This window comes from Onychostruthus taczanowskii, unplaced genomic scaffold, assembly GCF_017590055.1.
Source record: "Onychostruthus taczanowskii isolate IOZ18803 unplaced genomic scaffold, ASM1759005v1 scaffold139, whole genome shotgun sequence".
Taxonomy (NCBI): Eukaryota; Metazoa; Chordata; class Aves; order Passeriformes; family Passeridae; genus Onychostruthus; species Onychostruthus taczanowskii.
The window spans coordinates 1,007,273-1,029,501 of NW_024498562.1; the positions used below are offsets into that span (position 1 = coordinate 1,007,273).

At 43.7% G+C, this 22,229-nt stretch overlaps 1 protein-coding gene and 1 long non-coding RNA gene across 4 annotated transcripts in view; one reads left to right on the forward strand and one right to left on the reverse strand.

Moving 5' to 3' along the window:
* Window positions 1–1,039: 1,039 nt before the first annotated feature.
* CDH5 (cadherin 5) overlaps window positions 1,040–22,229 on the forward strand; it is a 29,587-nt gene continuing 8,397 nt past the window's right edge. The window contains exons 1-7 of one of the 2 annotated variants that reach the window (XM_041397380.1): window positions 1,040–1,247; window positions 12,636–12,743; window positions 17,349–17,550; window positions 19,770–20,058; window positions 20,146–20,262; window positions 20,963–21,127; window positions 21,516–21,703. In XM_041397380.1, the coding sequence (XP_041253314.1) occupies window positions 12,640–12,743; window positions 17,349–17,550; window positions 19,770–20,058; window positions 20,146–20,262; window positions 20,963–21,127; window positions 21,516–21,703 (1,065 nt within the window). In that variant the 5' untranslated portion in view covers window positions 1,040–1,247; window positions 12,636–12,639. The remainder of the gene's footprint in view (window positions 1,248–12,635; window positions 12,744–17,348; window positions 17,551–19,769; window positions 20,059–20,145; window positions 20,263–20,962; window positions 21,128–21,515; window positions 21,704–22,229) is intronic. The other variant, XM_041397382.1, reaches the window with a different exon arrangement.
* Window positions 9,279–15,020, reverse strand: LOC121332194. Of its 2 annotated transcripts, XR_005952122.1 has the most exons (4): window positions 14,850–15,020; window positions 14,225–14,286; window positions 10,711–11,540; window positions 9,279–9,977 (listed from the first exon to the last, which is right to left on the reverse strand). It is a non-coding gene; the product is annotated as an uncharacterized LOC121332194 (long non-coding RNA). The 2 variants fall into 2 exon arrangements; XR_005952121.1 differs by lacking the exon at window positions 9,279–9,977 and having other exon boundaries at window positions 10,129–11,540.

The following is a 22,229-nucleotide window of genomic DNA, read 5'->3' on the forward strand; positions in this document are numbered from 1 at the left end:
CCCAGCAGTGACACAGCTTATTTAACACCTCATTTTCCTGCAAGGAAACAGGACTCTCTGAGCTCCTTACACAAGACTTTGAAAAATGTCTCCTTTTTTTTTTTAAATAATTAATGTAACAAATTCCTTCAGAAGCCATTCATCTTTGCTGCTGTACACCATGAAAAAGTGAAACAATCTGACCAACCTCAGCCTTCTGGCAAGGCAGGAAATCAATCCCACCACCTGTGCTGGACTGTAATGACAAATAGGGGCAAGAGAGTATTTAACTGTGGAATAATATTAAAAATTTAATTCAATAATTAAAATTATTAAAGTAATACCTAAGATACATTGAACATTTGCCTACATTTATTATAAGTGGTTCCAAAGAGTGTGTTTTGAGTAAGCCCTGCACTTCTCAGTTTTCTTGTGCATTATTTAGTGAAAAAAAAAACAAACCTCTTTCATTTGTAGTGCACAATGCCAAGAGCTACACCCTTGTGTTCAGTTTAACACTGAAGCTTCCCCTCCTGAGTGCTCTGAGTGGCCTCCAGACTTGGAACTCACCATAATCAAGATGCTATGAACATTTTATCCTTCTGAAAGGCCCAACCTACACTTGCTCCTCGGATCTTCACTTTACCCATGAAAAATACTGTGACATTTCATCTTTATAACCAGCACCGACAGAGCTTAGCAGGAACCCAGTCTCATTAACAGAAGGGCTCTACCTTTTTGATTTCCAGGTATAAAAATTCTTATAGGTAGGACACTTCCAAACTGCTTTGAAAGTCCTGTTTGTGCAAAGCAGACATAGTCTGTGCTGATCAAGTGTCAGTCACCAAGAGTTCCTCTCAGATATTTGCTAGCTGCTAAAACTCTCTCTAAAACAATACCAAATAACAGACCAACTCTGGTGTTTCAGAGCCAGTTTCCTTTTATTCAGTTCTCTCATTAGAGTCAGCAACAAATAAGTAGATAGAGCAATAATAAGGCTGAGTTTATCTTGTTTCCTCCACTCCCTTTTTTCACTGAATTACTAAGGCTTGGAACAATAACAGGATGCCGGGATGCAGGATGGGAAAGGCTGACTCCCAGCTGGAAAACCTTGGAGGCTGGAGAGCTGAACACTCCCAGTATTGCTTCACAAAAAGAGAAGTGGATTTTTCTATCTGATCTTCGTTTTTTGTATTCTGCTTAAAATTTTGGGATCCTGGGTTCAGTTTGCCTGATTTGGTACCAGACCTTGGCCACCTCGGACTCAGGTAAGAGAAAAATGTTATTTTCTGTCCTTCAGCCATCAAGTTCATTTCAAAGGGTTTTTTACCTCCACCCAAATTATTTTCTAATGTCTTAAATAAGTTAAGAAATATCAACAAATGGGCTATGAATTTTATACATATCCACCAGCTTCTTTGGGCCTTACACTGATGGCACCCACACCAAGTCAAGTACAAACAGCAGAGCTCTTAACAATTGACACTGGAAGAGGAAAACCTCTGGCTTTGTTGGGCTATACATAATATTCCCAGATTATTAAAAAAATACATGTATCTATACATTCCATGGGTTTTTTTGGGTATTGCTTTGTCATGTTTAGATCATGTTGCCAATGTTCATCCATAATGGAAAAGAGGTGGAGATGATGCTGCCAACTGCACTGTAAAGCCTCTAGGAAGGGATTTCCGTCCTGGTGTGGACAGGTGCATCTCCAGGACTGTTTGCAGTGAGCAGAGGTGTGCTGGGCTGGGAATTGATGTTTTATTGAAGTGGGGTGTCTGTAAGGTGGGTGGCTTTCCTGTGCCCAGGGCCAAGGGGTGACAGCCACCTTGTGCCCTGGCCAGCTCTGGCATACCCGTTTAAAACTGAGAGAGGAGTTTATACAAACTCAGGTCAGTGATTTGGTCTCTTAATTCCCAAGTTTAAAGCATCCCAGGTACTTTAACACCCTAACTCTGGAGTGCCAGGCTTTACAGACCCTGTTCTAAAAGACCAGCAATTCTTATTCCAGAGGTTCCTTGATCTCAGTGGCTCAAAAAGACCCATCTTTTTTCTGATGGGTTATTTTATGAGCAGTGGCTCGACACAAAAAGTTGTTTGAAAAGGCTTTTATCTTGTCCTAGAGCAGGTGTAGCAGGTCCCTGAGCTAACAAGCTCACTGTGCAGCTTGCAGAGACAAAGCATTTGTGCATAAGAGATGAACTGATAGTGGCTTTTCTGTAAGAAATCTATTCTGCAATACTGGGACTGTCAGTGTGCACAGCACCTCACCATGCTGGCTGTCACACTGTAATAAAGATAAAGGAAGGAATGAAATGCAAGGCAAAAAAGATATGGAAGAAGATGAATTTCTGCGAGAAAATCTCTTCCATTCTTAGCTCCCAAAAACATTCCAAGTTGGCTTTTTCTGCAGTTAACAAAGGTATAGTTAATCAATGTGTCTCTGCCTCCTGTGAATACAAATCATTAGATCAGCGTTTGTAAAAGCACACAGTATTATAGATGTTCATGCAGGAAAATATATTAGACAAAAGCAAGGATGCTCCAATGATTTACAAAAGCTTCTCATCTTAGGTTAATTTGTGCCTGGTAACATATACCAGAAACAAATCACAGAAATGCTGACTTGAATTTTATCGCTGGTATCTCCAGGAGGTGCTTTTTATCCTTAAATAAAGGGTGACCCACAGGAGAAAAGGACACAGGATGCATTTAGCATAGGAAAGCCTTAGAATATACAGTATGCTAGAGAGAAGAATGTGAATTTACAAGTAATAAAACAAATTAATTTGAAAGCAAAGGATAAACTCAATTAAAAAATCATTCCTGCTTTGCCCACAAAGCACAAACCTGGGTTATTTTTCAGACTGCTACAGCTGCACTGCAATGCAACAGGAACAATTTCCCAAAGCCTTGCTCTTTAACAGGAGACCATAAGAGCGTTCTTTAAACATTTTTAAAACAAATGTTAACATTGACATTGAGTCCCTGAGCAACGTGCGGCTCGCAGGACGCGGGGCACAGAGGCAGGGCAGAGTTAACAGCTCTGCTGCCAGCTTTGCCTCACATCCTGCCTCTGCTGAGGGAAAACAGGATAGAGGTAAAAGTCACAGGGCATGGCTCAGAAACTGCTCTGATTTACAGCACTTGTAGAACAAAGGACTTCACTGTCCCTCAAAATAAATCAGTTACTTAAATTAATATTTCAATTAATATTTGAAATTCAAAATATAAAAACTTTCATTAAACTCTCTTTTCTTCTCTGGGTGCGTGTTTACAGAACTACATGTTTAAATCAGGCCAGAAAATACTTTTTTGTTTTGTGAAAGAGAAGAGGTTCACAGAATCAAGATAACTGATTATTTCTGGCAGCTGAGCTTTCTGTAAGGAATCTTCATTGCATTTTCATCGTAATTTCAGGTTTTGCTCAGATTCTACAAGTTTAATTCAGAGGTTCCAATGTTAGTGCCAAGAAGAAAATAAGAGGTTCCCTTTATGAGAAATGTGTTGGGCATGAAATTACTTTGGTGCCTTTTTTTTTTTTTTTTTTTTTTAACAAATGGGTTTCCCTTGTTATCCTTGTGAGTTCACAAACTGAAAACCCCTCAGGGTTTAGCACTGGTGTGAGTGGTTTCCCTTCCTCCCCTGAGCACAGCAGACAGGGATTGTTGGTGCAGACTGGAGATGTGCAGGCACAGAAAGGTGCCCAGCTCACACCCACCAGAACAGTTCCCACACCTTGGAGAGGCCTTGGAGAGCTGCAGGAGAGCGGAGCTTGGTGAGCCCAGAGCTGGACACTCTTTTGAGCCATGATAAAAGGTTTTTTGTGGGCTTCCCTTCAGGGCTCTGCTCTGCCAAGGGCCATGCAGGTGTAGCAAACACAGAAAACAAACACTGGTGTCACTGTCCTGGCCAGGAGCCACCAGCTGTGCTGCTGAGGAGCTTCCAGAGTGCCTGCAAAGCCAGGGGTCCCACCAGAAATGCTGGGAATGAACCTGTGAAAAATGAAGGCATGGTTTTGAAATGAAGGCACACAGTTCAGTAAACTGTCCTGTCCAGCCCTGCAGGAGGGACTCAGGCAGACCCACTCCCACCCCAGCCTGCCCTGCTGGGGCTGCAGCCCCTTCCCAGCTCCAGGAACCCACAGGTCCCTACACACACCCTCTATCAGACCAGGATTCCTTCCCAATTCCAGCCCCGCTCTCCCATGGCGGTCTCAGACATCTCATTCCATAAAGCCATTTATTCCCAGTGCAGGAACACAGAACAGCCCGAGCTGTTGCCTCCCAGGAGGGATCCCAGCCAAGGAATCCCTGGGCTTTTATCCCCTCCCAGTTCAAGCGTGCCCGAGCCTGGCTCTCCCTGCTGAGCCCTGGGCTCCTGCCACGTCCCTGGCTGTGCCACAGCTCCCTGTGCCCTTTGCTGTGCCCCTTTCCTAGGGCTCCAGCCATCCCCAGGGCTCCACCTGAGCTGCCCCCAGGGACCTGCACAGGATGAATTCCTCACCAACCACTCACCACTGCACCTCCTGAATTCTGCAGTGAGCCTGGCCTTGGAATATGAAAAATCAATAAAAAATTGTTTGCAGTTCTTCTGTGCAGGAATACAAATTAGCCCCTTTAATTTGATTTTCACTCATCTGCATCAGAATTTCAGATCTGTCAATAAGAATGGAACTGGCTGTATTTTAAATGCAAGCTTTTGCTGAATATGTTAAGTAAGCTCTGTCATCTCCTGAAAGGGAAGTTGTTGGTGCCAGGGGTCTGATCTCTTGGGCAGGCAGGGAGGTGTGGGTCCCAGCCCTCCCAGGTGCTAATGAGGACACTCGCAGGACCTGGAGCAGCTCAGGAACCTGGGATTTCCAGGGCTGGCAGAGACAGGAGAAAGGCACAAGGCAACCTGTCCCTCCATGGCACTGCCTGCACTTCTCAGAGCACTTGGTGCTCTAAGAATAGACCGGGAGTCAAGAGCTGAACAGACACTCTGGAAGACTTTTCTCCAGACAAGTATTTTGGCGTGAGACAGAGAGCAAAGCTCTTACAATAAATTAGCAGCTGCATTTGAAAGCTTTATCAAGTATTAGCCACAAAAGTCCACAGAAGTTATAGTGAAAAATTACAGCTACTTTAGAGAAAGACCAGCATGGTTCCCTGCACAAACTAGGGAAATGGCACAGGTACCTTCCCAAAGAGCAGCAGAGAGAAGAGTGCTCTTCTGCCCCAACATTGCTACCTGAAACGCAAGGACTTCAAGAGCACCACTGTAGTTAGAGGTAGACAAAAAGGCAAAAATATTTTCAGTTCCTCATTTTTGAAACCCAAAGAGACCACTTTTATTGTCCCAGTTGTCCCCTTTTGTTCCTGTCCACTTTCCCCAGCACCCTCTGCCACAGCTTGAGGCAGCAGAGGCCTGTTTGTGTCACACCTCTGTTACAAAGCCACAGACAGCCGTGACACCTCTGCCTGTGTCCATTTCCCTGCATCCCATCCCTCCCAGCCCTGCAGGGTGCCCCTGACACCCGGCAGAGCTCAGCAGGGACAAGGGGGGCTCACGCAGCACGCAGGGCCCTCGGCCTCATTGTGCATGACAGTGGGAAGGGAAACTCCACTTCCACCAAATTCCTTCTCCTGCCTTTGTCCACGTTTCTGAGGCATGCTCTCGTAGCAGCAGTCTTCCTTTTCCCCTTCCTTTAGCGAGGCTATCTGCTGTGAATCTGTGCCCTGGGAATCCTCCAGGAGCACAAAGCCTGCCTTCCAGTGTTTGGCTTGAGGAGACCGAGGGCTGGTGCTGCTGTCCTGCCAATGATAGGAAATCCTGCCATTGATGGGAATGGCTCCTGTGAAGGGCTCAGCTCCATCAGCAGAACCCCCTGGCACAGGGCTTTAGCTGGCTTCTCCATTCTGTTGTGGGATAGTCCCTGCCTCTGCCTCCAGCCCTAGACCTGAATTCAGAAGGGATTTGCATTCTCTTTCTGGCTTTTGCTCTCGTTATCATTCAGATATAAATGGTCTCTCTGCAAGAGAATCAGTTCACTCATGACTTGATGAGCTTAAAGGCCTCTTCCAACTTTAACAATTCTGTGATTCTATGTTAGGATTAGGCCAAGCAATCAGTATTAATAATAATGTATCAGAGTTTTCAACACCTCTTCTAGGAACCCAAAGCTACAGTGAATTTGTGTATATTAGCCGTTTGCTCAGTGCTGGTAGTTTAGGGGTTTAGGCTCTCATTAAAGCATAAACAATGATGGCACATTTCAGTATCATTCAGATGGTCAGGGCACTCCAGACACTTACCCAGCACACAAATGGAGAAGGGAGGACAGAAAGCAGGAGAGCTGGAATGCTTTCTGCAGTGGGTTCATTTTACAAAGACATAAATGTGAACGCCACAGGGACAGAACTATCACAGAGCCCCATCCCCTGTAGCACCATTTCACAAACGCCTTTGCTTTGTACCCAGCAGCAGCTTTAGTAAAAGATTAGGATTAGAACAGATTCTGAATTACCAAGTTGCACTTGGACATGACTTCAGTCCCAAACAGGAAGAAAGGGACACATTTCTCTGTGGAATGTATTTTCTCATTTCCCTGCTGTGAAGTGATGGGCTGTATCACCTGCCAAATATGGACTGACCTGCAGCTTCTTCAGCTAAAGAAAAAAGGTTTATTCACTCCAGAAGGTCTTTTCAGTGGCTGTGATTAGAACATGAGCTGTGGCATGAGCTGTTCCACTTACACAGCCTCTGAAGAGGAAAAAAGTTCCACCTCAGCTTAATATAAATCCCTGTTAAATCATGACCACTCCCACATAAAAACAAATCCACACAGAAGAGTCACACAACTTACAACAGCTTTCCTCATCTTTTTATGCTTCCCTGTGTCTGGGGCCTGTATTTTCAGGCTCTCCAGCTTTCCTTTATCTGCACATTAAAGAGGAAACTTGCTGCCCTAGTTTTATTTTGATTTAAAGATTGAATTTTCCCGATGAGAGCTAAGCTGTAACTAAAACTATTGGAAGACTCATTGTAAATTCACAAGAACAGTAATAATATCATTTGCATCATCTCACAACATATGGAGAAAATACAATGGAAGTGTTCCAGGAAAGGACTGTAACTATAGGGATGGACGTAAAAGGTCTTAAAGTTAATTAAGCCTGGTCTACAAGTCTGCTGGATAAGGGCAGGAAATAGAGAAGAATGAACTGACATTTGAATGAGGCATTCTAAAAAGGGAGAAAAATACAGAACACTAAACAAAATCTATCCAGACACACCCTGCTTTTTTTAGCCTCTTGCCCAGACAGAAAACAAGAGATTTATGTATATGTGCATGCTTTCTTTATCTGCCACAACGTTAATTTTCAGAGGAAATACTAATGCATTCAGCTACCCCAGAGAACACTCTGGACAAAGGAATGAGCACACGCAGGCAGCTGAGCAGGGTTTCTCTGCTGCAGATTAGAGCTAGGGCAGTAAATATGGTGACCTGGGCACCATGCTCGTGTGCCACACAGGTACTGTTGCTCCTGTTAGAGAAAACCATGGAGGAAAAAAAAAATCTTACCTGCTGTAAAAACAGCTACATTGTACTTTTTACAACATCATATTTATTGCTAGTGGTTCCTCAAAGGAGAGGGACGTCTCCTTAATGAGGGGGGCTCAGCTGGAGCTCTGTGCTAGCAGGCCTCTCTGATATTAAGGATTTATGTGGAAGCAAAGGGGAAGTAGAGAAAGCTCTTCAATACATTATTCTTATATGTACCTTGTATTCTTTCAGCTTGGCCAAGAGCTGAGCTAACCAGGGGAAGCCCCAAACCAGAGCCAGTGTGAAAGGTGCACTCTATTTACTGTAGGGAGCAAAGCTCCTGGTCAGAGAGGCTGGAGACATCTTTTCAATGATCACAAACACCTCCCAGATGCCCAAACTATTCCTCTTCTGCTCTGGAATGAGCAAATAATTTCTGGAGGATTCTCTTGTCCTCCTGCTCCCCCAAAATCAAACAGCATTGGAGTAGGGGGTGCTGGGGATGAGGGGGGCTCAGGGAGACTCCTGCACCTCTCTCTGTCCCACTGAGCCACCTCAGTTTGGCATGAGCAAGAGGAAATTGGCTCAGAGGAAACAAGAAAAAAAGCTGGATCTACAGGCAGGCAGATGTGTCACTGAGGCTGAGAGAGAGCCCCTGCCCAGGGGGCGTACACCTGATCATCCCTGGAATCTGCTTTGGGACGCAAGGGAGGGAATAAATTCTTTGCCTGTCTGCAACACTGGCACTTCATCACTATTTTCAACATCTGTCTTTATCAATAATTAATCCAGATGGGAGGTATCTTCCTCTTTATCTTGGACAAGGAATTCAGGGGGGGAAATGTCTGCAGTTCCAAACTATGTGTGCAGGGTGATCCCACCCATCTTATCAGCTCACTTCAGAGAAGAAAGGCTGCACTTAACCCAGAGTTAACCCCCACAGTGGCTCTGGCTTCAAAAGCACTTGACAACTGTCACCACAAGACATGTGGCCAAGAGCAAATTTTCTGTCATTTGACTGTTTGTTTCACCCCTGCAACATCTGCCAAGTAAATAAATCATACCAGTCATAGGTATTGTGGGATTTCTGATTGCAATAAATGGAATGCTCTAAACCAGAGAGCACAAAATCTGTGTGACAGTGATGATGAGGTGAGAATATTCTGTGCCAACCCCCAAACTCTGCCTGTGGGCTTGAGCACATTCCCTAAACACCAGAACACCCCTGCTCCTCACTCAGCCCTCACAAACCTGATCCAAGGGAGCAGAGGCTGTAAAAAGCTAGAGCAGAGTAGGTTGGGACGTTAAACTTCATGGGATTAATGCTGTCAACAACTAAGGGAAAGCCAAAATTTTCTGTTTCTGATGATATCTGTATTTGCTATGAAACAAAATCCAAAAATTGGTTTAATAATTTAATCACAAATATTTCAGCAGCTGTGTTTATACTGGGCACTGTATAAACATTTTACCCCTCGTTATATTTTGGACTGACATATTTGTACATGAAGTAAAAGGCTTTATGCATGGCAAGACTGGACAATGCCACTTATTTAAAGGACTTGAATTAATTTTGGGAATACTTCAGGGAAAGTAAAGCATTACGTGGCTATAGGAGAGTCAGAAGGCTCAAGCAGCACCAGAACATTTCAGTGCTTCATGCTTTGTATCTGCCCCATTTCCAACCGGTTCTCATCAGCTCTCAAGTGTCTCTACAGCTTCTGTGGTGACAACCAACGTGATCATGGACAATGAGAAAAGCCAGGGATTCTGCACTGGCAGGAGACAGAGCTGCCTGCTGAGAGTGGGGAATGAGGAGGATTGTTAGACTCACTCAGACTGTGGTGTGAGCATGAGCGTGAGTGTGAGGGTGAGGGTGAGTGTGAGTGTGAGTGTGGCTCTGACAGACCTTCGCCTCTCCTTCTCCTCTGGGCAGAAGGTCAGCAGATTTACCCAGGTGGGATTTCTTGCTGGACATACCAGGATGGTCACAGAAAAACCGTCATCCCTTAAAACAACAATTGGCTGCCTCACCAATCTGATGAGAAGGATTGTCATACTGTCACTGCTCATTTTAATGACTCCAAAGCATTGTTTTACCTCCATCACATCTGTCATCCACAGCAAACAAACCTCAGTTCCAGAGTGCACTGTCATTTCAACAGAAGTCATTCAAGAATTATTAATTTAGCTAGTCCAAAAATAGTCCTTCCTTAAGGTCCATGAACCCAGTAACTGAAACATTAACATATATTTAATTTGCTTCTCAATTACCAGATTTACAAGAAAGAAACTCGGATAAAAACCAGATTACTACAGATTGACAGGAAAATTATTTGATTAAAAATGAGAATAGGAATCAAAGCTTGTGCATATGACCCAGAGGAGCAGCCCCTCTGGGGTGGCTCATTTTCCTGAGTAAGATTTTTGACATGACACAGAAAAATAAGTCCTATATTTTCTTGACCTATGTGAAAAGAATTACCAGAGTATGTAGCTCACCTGGCAGGAGACAGAGCTGCCTGCTGAGAGTGGGGAATGAGGAGGATTGTTAGACTCGCTCAGACTGTGGTGTGAGCATGAGTGTGAGTGTGAGGGTGAGGGTGAGGGTGAGTGTGAGTGTGAGTGTGGCTCTGACAGACCTTCGCCTCTCCTTCTCCTCTGGGCAGAAGGTCAGCAGATTTACCCAGGTGGGATTTCTTGCTGGACATACCAGGATGGTCACAGAAAAACCGTCATCCCTTAAAACAACAATTGGCTGCCTCACCAATCTGATGAGAAGGATTGTCATACTGTCACTGCTCATTTTAATGACTCCAAAGCATTGTTTTACCTCCATCACATCTGTCATCCACAGCAAACAAACCTCAGTTCCAGAGTGCACTGTCATTTCAACAGAAGTCATTCAAGAATTATTAATTTAGCTAGTCCAAAAATAGTCCTTCCTTAAGGTCCATGAACCCAGTAACTGAAACATTAACATATATTTAATTTGCTTCTCAATTACCAGATTTACAAGAAAGAAACTCGGATAAAAACCAGATTACTACAGATTGACAGGAAAATTATTTGATTAAAAATGAGAATAGGAATCAAAGCTTGTGCATATGACCCAGAGGAGCAGCCCCTCTGGGGTGGCTCATTTTCCTGAGTAAGATTTTTGACATGACACAGAAAAATAAGTCCTATATTTTCTTGACCTATGTGGAAGTTGCACACTTTTGTACAGACTCTCCAGGTCTTCTTGTATTAGATCATGTAAGGGATTAATTTCCACAAACAGAAGAGTTTCATATCCCCAGACATATTTAAATTAACACTGTCCACAAAAGGCTACAGATATCAAAACAACACGAGACAACCAGGCACAATCTATCATCCCTTCTCTCTCAGATATTCCCAGGAACAGAGATTCTTTGAGGTTTTCTTGAATTCTAACAGAAGCCAATTTCTGAGCTGTGCAGGTGTTATGCAAAGGGAAATCAAGATCTAAGCCAAGCAAATGTGTATTTGTGAACAGGAAATTGAATCTGAGCCTACACCAGAAACACACATAAACGTGTCCATTCTTTATCAGATACAAATCAGGCAGGAGCATAGGCAGCACCCTCTAAACTGCAAATATGCTTTTGAAAGTTTTTAGAAAATGCATATTAAGAGAAGGTTAGCTAGAAATTGAGAGAAACCAGCAGAGGTTAAAAATCCTTCCACCTTGAGATTTTGGGCTTCCCTGTCTGACAGGACCCTCTCAATTCAGTCAGATTTATCAGCAAGAAACAAAAGGGATCTTCCTCCCTCACTCTTTCTGCTTACAGCCAAAATCTTCCTGGACCATACATTTCTGGTTTTCAGCTCTCACTCTGCCTTCTCTCAGGATTCACTGCAGCACTTTGAACCAGCAGGTCACTCACTAAAATGCAAGCAGGGCTGTCAGGATCCCTGGGAGGAGTCCTGGGTAGATCCATCGTTGCTGCTCACCCATCTTTAGGGCACAGGCTGTCGCTCACTAACTTGGAGAATGGCTTTGCTTCTTTGAAAAGAAAAAGAAAAGAAAAAAAATTTTAAAAGGAGGATAAAAATAAGGGGAAAAAATTGAAAAAACCCACCAAACCAGGTCTTGCCTCCCTCATTTTCTTCCCAGTTCTGTATCTGAAATAACAGAAAGACTTGGAGCACAATTTGGCTGCCTGCTTTCCACCAAGGCACTAAATATTTAATGTAGACAATGCAAGCATTTACAGGTCTTTTAAAGTCAAATTTCTTCATTTCCCAAAGAGAAATCTGTCTTAGCTGAGGACTCCATCCACCCATGAAGTGAAGTTGTATTTTGCATCATCCAGGAGAAACTTTCAGGTGAGGTGAACAGGCAGGAAAATAAATCATCAGTAAATTTCCCCCATGCCTACCAGAAGCTTGAAGCTCAAATCACAAAGCGTTTTCAGATTAGAATTAATTCTCCTTTTCCCTGGAAGGAAAATATGAGGAGCCCAAATGAGAAGTGCTGAATTATGCCCTCACCTGTGTTTATACACTGCTGCAGCAACCAAGACAACAAGAACTGAGCAGCACCAAATGCTGCATGAGTGCTCTCACAACACTGAGATTTTTAAATCTCAGTTTGCTTAAGATATTGCTCAAGTGTCTGTTCATTCCAAGGTACTATCCCAAGCAGAAAATGTCATTTTCCAATCAGTTTTCAGGCAGGCATTTGCACTCCAGATTGTTTAGTCATCACAGTGGCTATTTACTTCAAAGTACCATCACTGCATATGAAATGGCATTTTAGAACCAGTTCCAGGCAGGCATTTGCACTCCAGACTGTTTAGTCATCAGTGGAAATCACTTTTCACATGCATAAAATCGACACAAGGACAATCAAAACTCCGGCCCCAGGTAGTGAGGCACGAGGCCCGCTGAAATCAGCTCAACAACCTGGAAAGGAACAAGCAGCAGAGTGTTCTCAGGAAAGAACACTGCTGTGCCTTGCTGGGACATGTGACAGACACAGAAACATTGAGTTCTGCCCTGCCACAAGCTACATCCGAAAATAAAATTAAAAAAAAAAAAAAAAAAAAAAAAAAAAAAAAAAAAATTCCTCTGAGTCAAAATTGCATGATTTCCTTAGGCAGATGTTCTCAGGACGTCCCCAGTTCCTGTTGTCACCGGGTGCCCTCAGCTCCTGTCCCACGGGAGCCCCAGCAGCAGCAGGAGCACGGAGGGAACGGGAGCAGAGGTAACAACACAGTGGGAACACAGAGGGGACCTTGGGGACACAGCAGGGACACAGTGGGGACACAGTGGGGACACAGAGGGGACCTTGGGGACACAGCAGGGACACACAGTGGGGACACAGTGGGGACACAGAGGGGACCTTGGGGACACAGCAGGGACACAGTGGGGACACCTCCTGCTGCTCCTCTGGGAGCTGGACACAGCTGTGGAGACCAGTTCTGAGGGAACAGCCACAGCTGGGCACACACCTGAGGACACCCCTGGGGACACACCTGGGGACACACCTGGGGACACAGTGGAGACACCTCCTGCTGCTCCCCTGCGAGCTGGCACAGCCATGGGCAGCGGTTCTGAGCCAAGGTACGGGGACAGCAGCACCTGAGAGCGTTGTCCCTCCTGGCCCTGGTCCCTGCCAGGGCACACAGACACATCCCAGCCCTCTGTGCTCCAGTGCCCCTTTTGGAACAGATAATGTTTTTTATCTGCCTGCAGGGCTGTCAGAGACACGAGGAGCTTTATCAGCCCAGGTTTGCACAGCCCTCTGTGGCCCCTGAAAGGCTGCATTCAGTATTGCTAAGGCTATTTTCTTTTAATAATCTGCCTGCTCACAAAACTACAGCACTGCAAAGGAAAATATAATTTATCCCCTCCTGTGTTTGGTTAACCTTCTGTTCCTTAGGGCTTGCTGCATTCACACATTTACTTTTGGTCTTACCCATCCTATAGATGAGAAATTAATGTTAAAATGGGTTCTGTATGGCCAGGCTGTTCAGAGGCGTTCTGCTCCCTGAGACCAGGTCAGATTCTTCTCTCTGTATGTGCCATGGTTTCATTGAGCACAGCAATTTTGGAGATGTTTAGACAGTGTATCAGAGTATATTTTTTCCATCTGAAAAATAATTTTTCAGTGCTATTTGCTCCAAGAAAGACTATTTTTTTTGTATGGGGTTTTTCATTTTCATTTAGATGAATCATTTCGATTCTTACTGGAATCATTCAGATTCCAGTAAGAGAAACTAATCTTTCACTTCCAGCCTTTCTCACAATCAGTTATGCAAATTATCTCAACAACAGGGACATGACCCTTTTAAAATGTGTTCGTTTTCTTGTGTATGACAGCCACTTTTAGCAAATTTCTCTCTCAAGATGTTCATTATCACCACTCTACCATTATCCATTTGGGGTTTTGGATGCTGAAAAATTCTCAAAGATAAGCATAAGGTTTTAGTATGATTGACCAGGAAAATAAATAATTTCAGAGGCAACTGTCCCTCATGTCCTAAAATCTCTGTACAGTAGCCTGGTTTGACCTCTGTTTAACATACAAGCATAGAACAAATTTCTTTGCCAGCTAAACTAATCTTGCAAAAGGACATATACACACTTTTAGAGTTAGAAGTAAACTAGATGAGAGGCAAATACCAGGAAAAAAAAGCAAACCAAAAATGTTCATAAGAATATTTCATCCAATGGTTTCATTACCTGGAGACTGTATTTATATCAGCTGTTCATCACCTTTACAGTTGATTACTCGCCAAAACAACCTGTAAAATGCAAACTTTTAATTAGTACAGTATTGTCTGTATCTCCGCCCGACATTTTTAAATAATTACTCCCAGTCTGGAAGAAGAAACTGCACTATATGAGTCATGTGTCACACAAATCACTTTGAATACCAGAATTTCTCAGTTAACTGTCTATAGTACCCTGCAGACCAAGAGTTATTTGCTAAAATAATTCAACACATAAAATGAATAGTAAGGGTGGGAGAACCCATCATTTGCTGGAACAAAATTTAAGAGCAAAGCAAAAAACTCAGCTGCTTGAATAAACCACTCCCCGCTAACTTTCAGGAACATGTATGGTCCGTGATTAGAGTAAAGAAGCTGGAGCTGTTGGGCTGATCAGCCAGGGACAGAGGGACAAGGGGCTGTGTGAGGCCAGAGCAGGGCAGGACTCGTGGCTGCGTTCCCACCGTGCTGGAAAAGGGGGGGTCCTTGCTTGAAGGGATGCACCTGATTCCCACCCCTCAGTCCTGCCTGCCCAGCAGACACAGAAGAAAGGAAAAGCTGATCCCTAGAGGATAAAAAGGAAAAGCTGATCCTACCTGTTATCCCTCAGAAACGTTCTTGCTCCTGATTCTGTGGGAATAGTCAGGATGGCAATGTCCCCTTCTGCTGCTGCCCCTCGCACTTTGGGTGAGAGCTGCTGGGAAGGAAATTGCCATGGCCAGAAAAGAACATTTAGTACAGCTTGTCAGGAGCTGGCACGCAGGGAAAGTGCCTTCCCACCAGGACTGAGCCCCATGCCAGCACTGCTCACAGGGCCCTGCTGTGTGTGCTGCCAGGGAAGGGCATTCCTGGACATCCTGAGGCCTTCAGTGACAACAGCAAAGGCTGTCACGTGGAAAACGAGCATGGTGCCCTGAGGAAAGCGTCCTCAGGGTCAGCCTGCCCTGGGGAAAGTGTCCCCAGAGTCAGCCTGCCCTGGGGAAAGTGTCCCCAGAGTCAGCCTGCCCTGGGGAAAGTGTCCCCAGAGTCAGCCTGCTCTGAGGAAAATGTCCCCAGAGTCAGGCTGCTCTGAGGAAAATGTCCCCAGAGTCAGCCTGTCCTACAGGGCAAGGCACTCCCATGTCCCTGGAGAAGAGCAAGGAAAGAGCTCCAGAGTGCGCTGTCATTTTCCAAAAATGAGCAGCTTGAAAGTTGCCAAAGGTGAAGCAGAGATGAATTTCTGCAAGGGGTTCTCCCCCCTCAGTCTGTGTTTGAGCTGCAGTGCCAGAGGGCAGCCAAGGACCTCCAAACTACTGCCAAAGGAACCCTCCTCTTCCCAGGGAGGTTGGACAAATATGAACAAGAAATCCATTGATCAGGAGTTAAAGGAATTGAAGCCCCTTTAAAATCTACAAACACAAAGATGGACGTGCTGAGGGAAAGAGGCATCTAAATGTCAGCTGAAATGCACATGTATGTACATAGATTCAGTCAGCACTTTCTGTTTTAAAACCAGGCAGCAGCTCAGCACTACAGGAGAGCTCCACTCTGCACAAGAACCAGAGAAAAAGGCTCTTTGAACACTTCAGTCTGCTCTTTGGCAAAACCACAGTCTGTGCTAGTTGGCATTGTCCAGTGGCTTCCTTTGGTTATTTTGGTGTTTTGTAGTTGTATGGATAAAAGTCAGAGTTAGGCAATCACAGCAGAATCATATTGCTGCCTTCCAGTTTCCAGTTGTAAAATGTTCATCTACACAAATAAAGTATAGAAAAACAACTAAATTATACTCATTTTTCTAAAAATATTCAAAGGCAAGCTAAGGGCACAGAATAAAAAAAACTAGCTAAATCAAAAACCTTTGTTTGAATCTAGAAAACTGTATCAAACACAGCTTATCTATCAAAAAGCACATTCAAAGGCACCTTATTCACTTCCTACCCAGCCACAAAGGAGGAACATTCCTCAGGTTATGTACAACAATGTGAGAGAGAGAAAAGTACAGCAAAGCAACATTTCATGGTAAATAAAATCTTTTTTACTGACACTGATGCTGCACCATGGGATAACACTGATTGCCTGGTTACCAAAGAGTAATTTTGGAAACGTCTCAGCACCTTCCTGATGAAAATATTAATTTAATCTTGCATCCAGCAGCCTGTGTGATGTCAACTTCTCATCACAATTAGCAGGTTTATTTTTGATATGCATGCTGACAGCTTCTAAAAGCTAATGGAAAGTCATTTATGTGCAATTTAAAGTCTGATTACTTGAGTGTTAAAGTTCCCTGACAGTCCTTTATATCGGGAATGGGAAATTTAGGAAGAAAATGAATCAGCTTTGATAACATTAAAATAACTCCTCTGATAAGAAAGTCGGGCCTAAAGTTTGCTAATATTAACACAGGATGCAAAAATATGGTTTCACCTGAAAATCATTTCACAAATTATCATTTTGTAGATGTTAAAGTCTGGAAGTAGGGGATAAAGGAACTTTATGGGAGTCTCTAAAAGCTTCAGAAGACAAGGAATTGCATCAATAGATGAGCCCTTAAAGAAAGATAATTTGCTGTATTGTACTTGGAATTGATTGAAAATTTCACACTAGTAATGTTTTCCACCTAAAAAACCACCAGATTTTATTCTAAATCGATCTTTTCCATAGGAAGACATTGACTACAGCATATTTTGTGTCAGAGCATGTCAAAACACTGCATTTGGGTTTGTCTGGCCTGAACACTCCATTTGCAGTGGAGTTAACTCGAGCTCAGCCGTGGTGCCAGGCTGCCCTGGGCCTGGGCACACGGAGACCTCGGCTCTGAAGGTGCTCCTCAGAGCAGTGACCGTCACTCAAGGGGATGCTGGCTCTTACACCAGCATTCAAAGCTCATTTTTCATTTAATTGAAATACTTTGTGTTGTTTTCTACAGTTTTCATCCAGCTAAAATTCTTTCACAGAAGGAAGAAGCCTTCAAATTTTGATGCTGAGGCAAATGAACAGAAACAAAGTGATCAAACTTCCCTACAGAAGGAATGTCCATTTGCACTTCCATCTGTGCTCCCTCTGCTGAATCTGATTCTGTAGTTATTTATATTTTTGCATTTCTATATCCTTTCTAGGCCACAGAAGAAGATGAGCCACCTTATTCTACTTTTCTCCTTGTTCCTGGTCCCAGCATTTGCTGACCAAGGAAGTCAGAAATCAACCCAAAACCTTTGTTCAAATGATGTCAGCCACAAACGCCAGAAGAGAGACTGGATATGGAACCAAATGCACATCAAAGAAGAGATTGATACACCTTTGCCACACCATGTTGGCAAGGTAAGCAGCAGCCTGTCAGCTATGACTGAAAATAGCAAATGAGGATCTTGAAATAGTTTGCAGCCTAGGCAGGAGGAATGAAAAGGAAATAGATATGGGGAATTAATACCTACTTATTAACATGTTAAAATCTTCAAAATGTGGGCAAAGAATAAATGAAGAGCAGTGCCATAGGAATTTTAATTCCTTTGAAGAATACAAATAAATTTAAGGGAATAGCAGGTCTGGAGATTCCAAATCCAGGAGCATTGCCTGCAGGTGCATGGTTAGGGAGGAAGTCTGGTGACTGGTGCATGTCAGGATTTTTCTGGCAGCACAAGATTCTTTCAGAAACCTCAGATATCAGCAAATAAAAATAAAAATCAGCAAATAAAAAAACAACAGTTTACATCTCTCAGCTTGTACTCAAAACACGAGTGCTATATTTCGAAATACTGTTACACAATCAAAAAATATTGTTGCACAAAGCGAAAGCAAAGAATTTTTTTTAAATACTAACAAGCATTGACCTGCTTGCAAACTCATTTTCCTCAGGGCAGTGCTCACAAAAGCCTATCATCAGCTGCATGTGGCCCAGGGAAAGTTCTCCCAGTCCAGTGTTTGAAAGGGATGCGCTGTGGCACTGCAGATGAATCCAGCTGAGTGTTTCCCTGCCCTGTACAGCACTCACATCTGTCAGGGCTGTCCCAGCAGAGTCCAACAGGCCTTGCTGGTTGCTCTGGGCTGCCAAAAAAGCACCACAGAGGTCCACAGGGTGCTCTCAGCTCCCACGGGGCATCTCTGCCTCGTTCCAGACCAACGCAGCCCCAGACTGAGGAGCAGCTTCTGTTCCTGGAGCTGTCCCAAACAAGAGCCATTCCCTCTGTCCGGCTCTGGGGCGATCCAGCAGCTCAGTCTCCTGAAGGCTCCTGCAGTGGCTGCCTCTGCAGCACGGAGCCCCTGATTAACCCTTTAAAGAAAGGCCCCAGCAGCCCCTGAGCGACAGCTGCAGGAGTGTGTGACACATCTGGATTTTGTCTTGCACCACCTCCGTGCTTTCCTTTTGTCCTCAGCACCAGAAAAGGCATTCTGAGAGGTTTGTGCTTTTTACACTGAATAGGTACACAAAAATTGAGAAGGAAGGCACAGACTGTCCCATCTTTGACGCGAGAGTGGGGTTATCTCTCATGTGGCACCTCCAGAGGTGTGAACTGCTCCCCAGCAGTCCCAGCTGCCAGAAGCATGATTAAGGAATGAGGGGTGGAAATATTAATGACACATTTCAAAAGAGAAAACCGAAATTTAAACAATGCTCAACGGTAAATTACAACTACAGGATAAATCAACTCCTGAGCGCCCAACAGGTGACATTTCTAATAACATCAGTAACAAAAGGCTGGAAGTACTCGGTCAAACCCATCAACCCTTGATAATTAGCTGTCTGAAATAAGAATGCTGATGTAGTACATGGAAAATTGCAGTTTAAACCTTCTAGCAGTGACCCTGTTTGTGTGAGGGTGTAGAAAGGGAATGTTATATTATCTGCAGATAAACTAGTGTGCAAAACATTTAGAATTGGATTAAATTATATTTTTTAACTGATTAATGCTCATTCTTCTTCTCACATTCCTTTTTTCACTGCATATAACCTTAAATTTTAAAATCTATGGGATGGAAATGTAGCCTTCCTGTCATACCATGAGCCTGAAGACTGCCTATTAAAGGATTTCATGTGACTGAGCACCAGAAAGCTGTAAGCTGTGGCAGGAATTCTGCTAAATGCTAAGGAATAGAGGCTAATGCTGAATAGTGTCAGGAGCTGTGAATACAGATTTCCTCCTATAATCCTTTGAAACTGAGCAAAAACCCCTGGTAGGTCCAGAAAGTTGCAAACAAGGGTAACTCAAACTGAAAAGTGGCTCGTGTTATTTCAGACATAATGCAGCTAATTATTTGTAAGTGTTGGCTGCATGAACAATTTATACCTTTAGGAAATAGGAGGCATGATTTTACAAAAGCTTTGTTCTGTATGAGCAAGCAAGTTTCAGTGTGGGTGCAAGTGTCATCCTACAAGCCCAGCTGCTGCTGTGGTGCTGCTCAGTGCTGCCCCAGCTGACAGCAAAAGTCCTGAGGGCTCCCAGTGGGATGAGGAATTCCTGACTGTGAATCCTCCGGGAGAGACTGCTGCACCCAGCTGCCAGACCCCACCTCTATCTCCCTGAATTACACCTTCCTCCCAGATCACTTCCAGCGTGAGGAACAACAACGCCAAGTACATCATCGAGGGGGAATACGCCAACACCATCTTCAAGGTGGAGGAGACCAGCGGGGACGTGTACGCCTTCGAGAGGCTGGACAGGGAGAAGAAGGCAGAGTATGAGCTGACAGCCCTCATCATCGACAGGACAAACAACAGGTCCCTGGAGCGCCCCTCCAAATTCATCATCAAGGTGTACGACATCAACGACAACGCGCCCGTGTTCGTGCAGAAGGTGTTCAATGGCTCTGTCCCAGAAATGTCACCAGTGGGTATGTCCTCCAGCACTCACCTCCCCTCTCGGCTGGCCTGAAAAAGCACCACTTATATTAATATGCACCTTGAAAATCCTTCTCTAGGAACCTCAGTCACCAAAGTGACAGCTGTGGATGCTGATGACCCCACAGTGTCAGGTCACGCCACGGTGACCTACGAAGTCACCACGGGAGGGGAATATTTCACCATTGATGACTCCGGTAAGTCAGACACATAAATGTCCTTGCACTTTGTCCATACCCTACCCTTTGAAGAAAACACAGTTTTAAGGCTTTTTCGTTCTAGAAAAGAGGAATAATAATTTAAAAATATAGTTTTAAACATGATTTAGAAAGGTTTTTCATTCACACTCTACAATGCTACTGTCTGCATCTGGAAATGAACTAATAAAATCAGGATATCAGCTGCCGTGAATACAATGAGAAGATAAAAGGTCATTTTTTTCCCACTTATGGAAAGATTAACCAGGAGCTGAGTTCATGTTTTCAGTTTAGCACAGACTCTGTTCCAGTGACCAAACAGGAAAAGGGAATACACAAATTCTGAAGCAGCATTCAGTAATCAATAATAATTTGCTTTCCTAAACTTCCTAGCTTAAATTTTGCCCAGTTTTAAAACCGATGTCAGTATCTCTTGTAAACACACTGGTTTGCTAGAGCAAAGTACACAGGTAAAGAGGCTAAAGATCCATTAAAAGGAATATTCTGCACCTTCTCTCCTAAATATTCCATCATGCAGAAAAATTTCTAACATTTCTTGAAAAATACCACTGTAAAATTGGTACTTAAAGCTGAATGTGGGAAGAGAGATTAAAAAAAAAAGATAAAAATTTGCCATCAAAATTGAAGAGATGTTGGACGTGCTGCAAAATCTTATTGTATCAAATATTATTTTTTACAGGTGTGATTTACACAAAAGAGCCTAACTTAGACAGAGAGACCAAGTCAACGTATGAGATTGTTGTTCAAGCCAAAGATGCTCCGGGTTTCTCTGGGGATTCCAGCACAGCCACGGTGATCATCGCGTTGTCCGACATCAACGACAACTTCCCAGTGTTCAAACACCGTGAGTGCCACACAGCCCCTGAACCCCCCTGGGGCCGGGGCTGGCACAAGCACAATGAGTTCAGCTCATGGTCCTGCACAATTCAGCTTTCCTTAAAAATGGCCAAAATAACTTTACATGTTAAGAAGATCTTCTATGTTTCAGCCAGAGCCGCTTTTCCTGGGTGATGCATGCTTAGAGCAGAAAACAAAAAACAGTATTAATTTCATCCCTTTGCTAAAGATCTTGACAATTTGGGGTATTATTTATGCTTTCACATGTCTTAGAGATATGCGATACTAAATTCTCAACAAAATATTTTTATGTTCATCTATCAAGTAAGAACAGTTTTAACTGAGTCCTAGCTTCCATGTACACACTCCTCATGTATTTTTCTTTTTTTTAACAGCATCATTTCACTTTAAAGTTCCTGAAAACATTTCAGTAGGAGGAGAAGTTGGCAGAGTCAAAGTAGAAGATATTGATGAACCACAGCACAGAAATACAAGATACAGCTTTATCCAAGGAGAGTTCAGGGACACCTTTGACATTGTAGCAAATCCATACACAAATGAAGGAATCATTAGGCCAAAGAAGGTACTTTTCCCCATAACAAACATGATTATTGTGGTTTTCCATGTGTAACAAGTGATTTTTTGGTTTAGGACTAGCAGCAGGAAAAAACGGAAACGCATGAAAGCCAGCATGAAATATATTGATCCTGAACAGCAGCTCTCCAAGCTCTGGGAGAAGAAGAGCTGGTGATTTCTAGTCCTTTTCTACCTCCAGACCTGAAAAACTTCAGAATTACTGCAGAGGGCAGTGGGGGCTGTGTCAGATATTCAGGTTAGGTGCTTTGGGTTCCTCTCCAACTTCAGGTGGTTGGATGCTTCAAAGAGGCAGTGATTTAAGAGTTGAACCAACTGGCCAAGTCAAAGAATCCTTCCCTTCTGAAGCCCACGTGAACCCAAAGCAGAAAATGTGAACAAGTCCACCTGACCTCCTTTCTAAAAGTATTTTTGCAGTTTGGCATTTGCTCCAATCCGAGCCACAGCTCCCTTTATTTCCTCATGGTAAAGGAAAGAGCTTTTTTTTAAGAGCTTCCCCACTAATTTCTTATGTC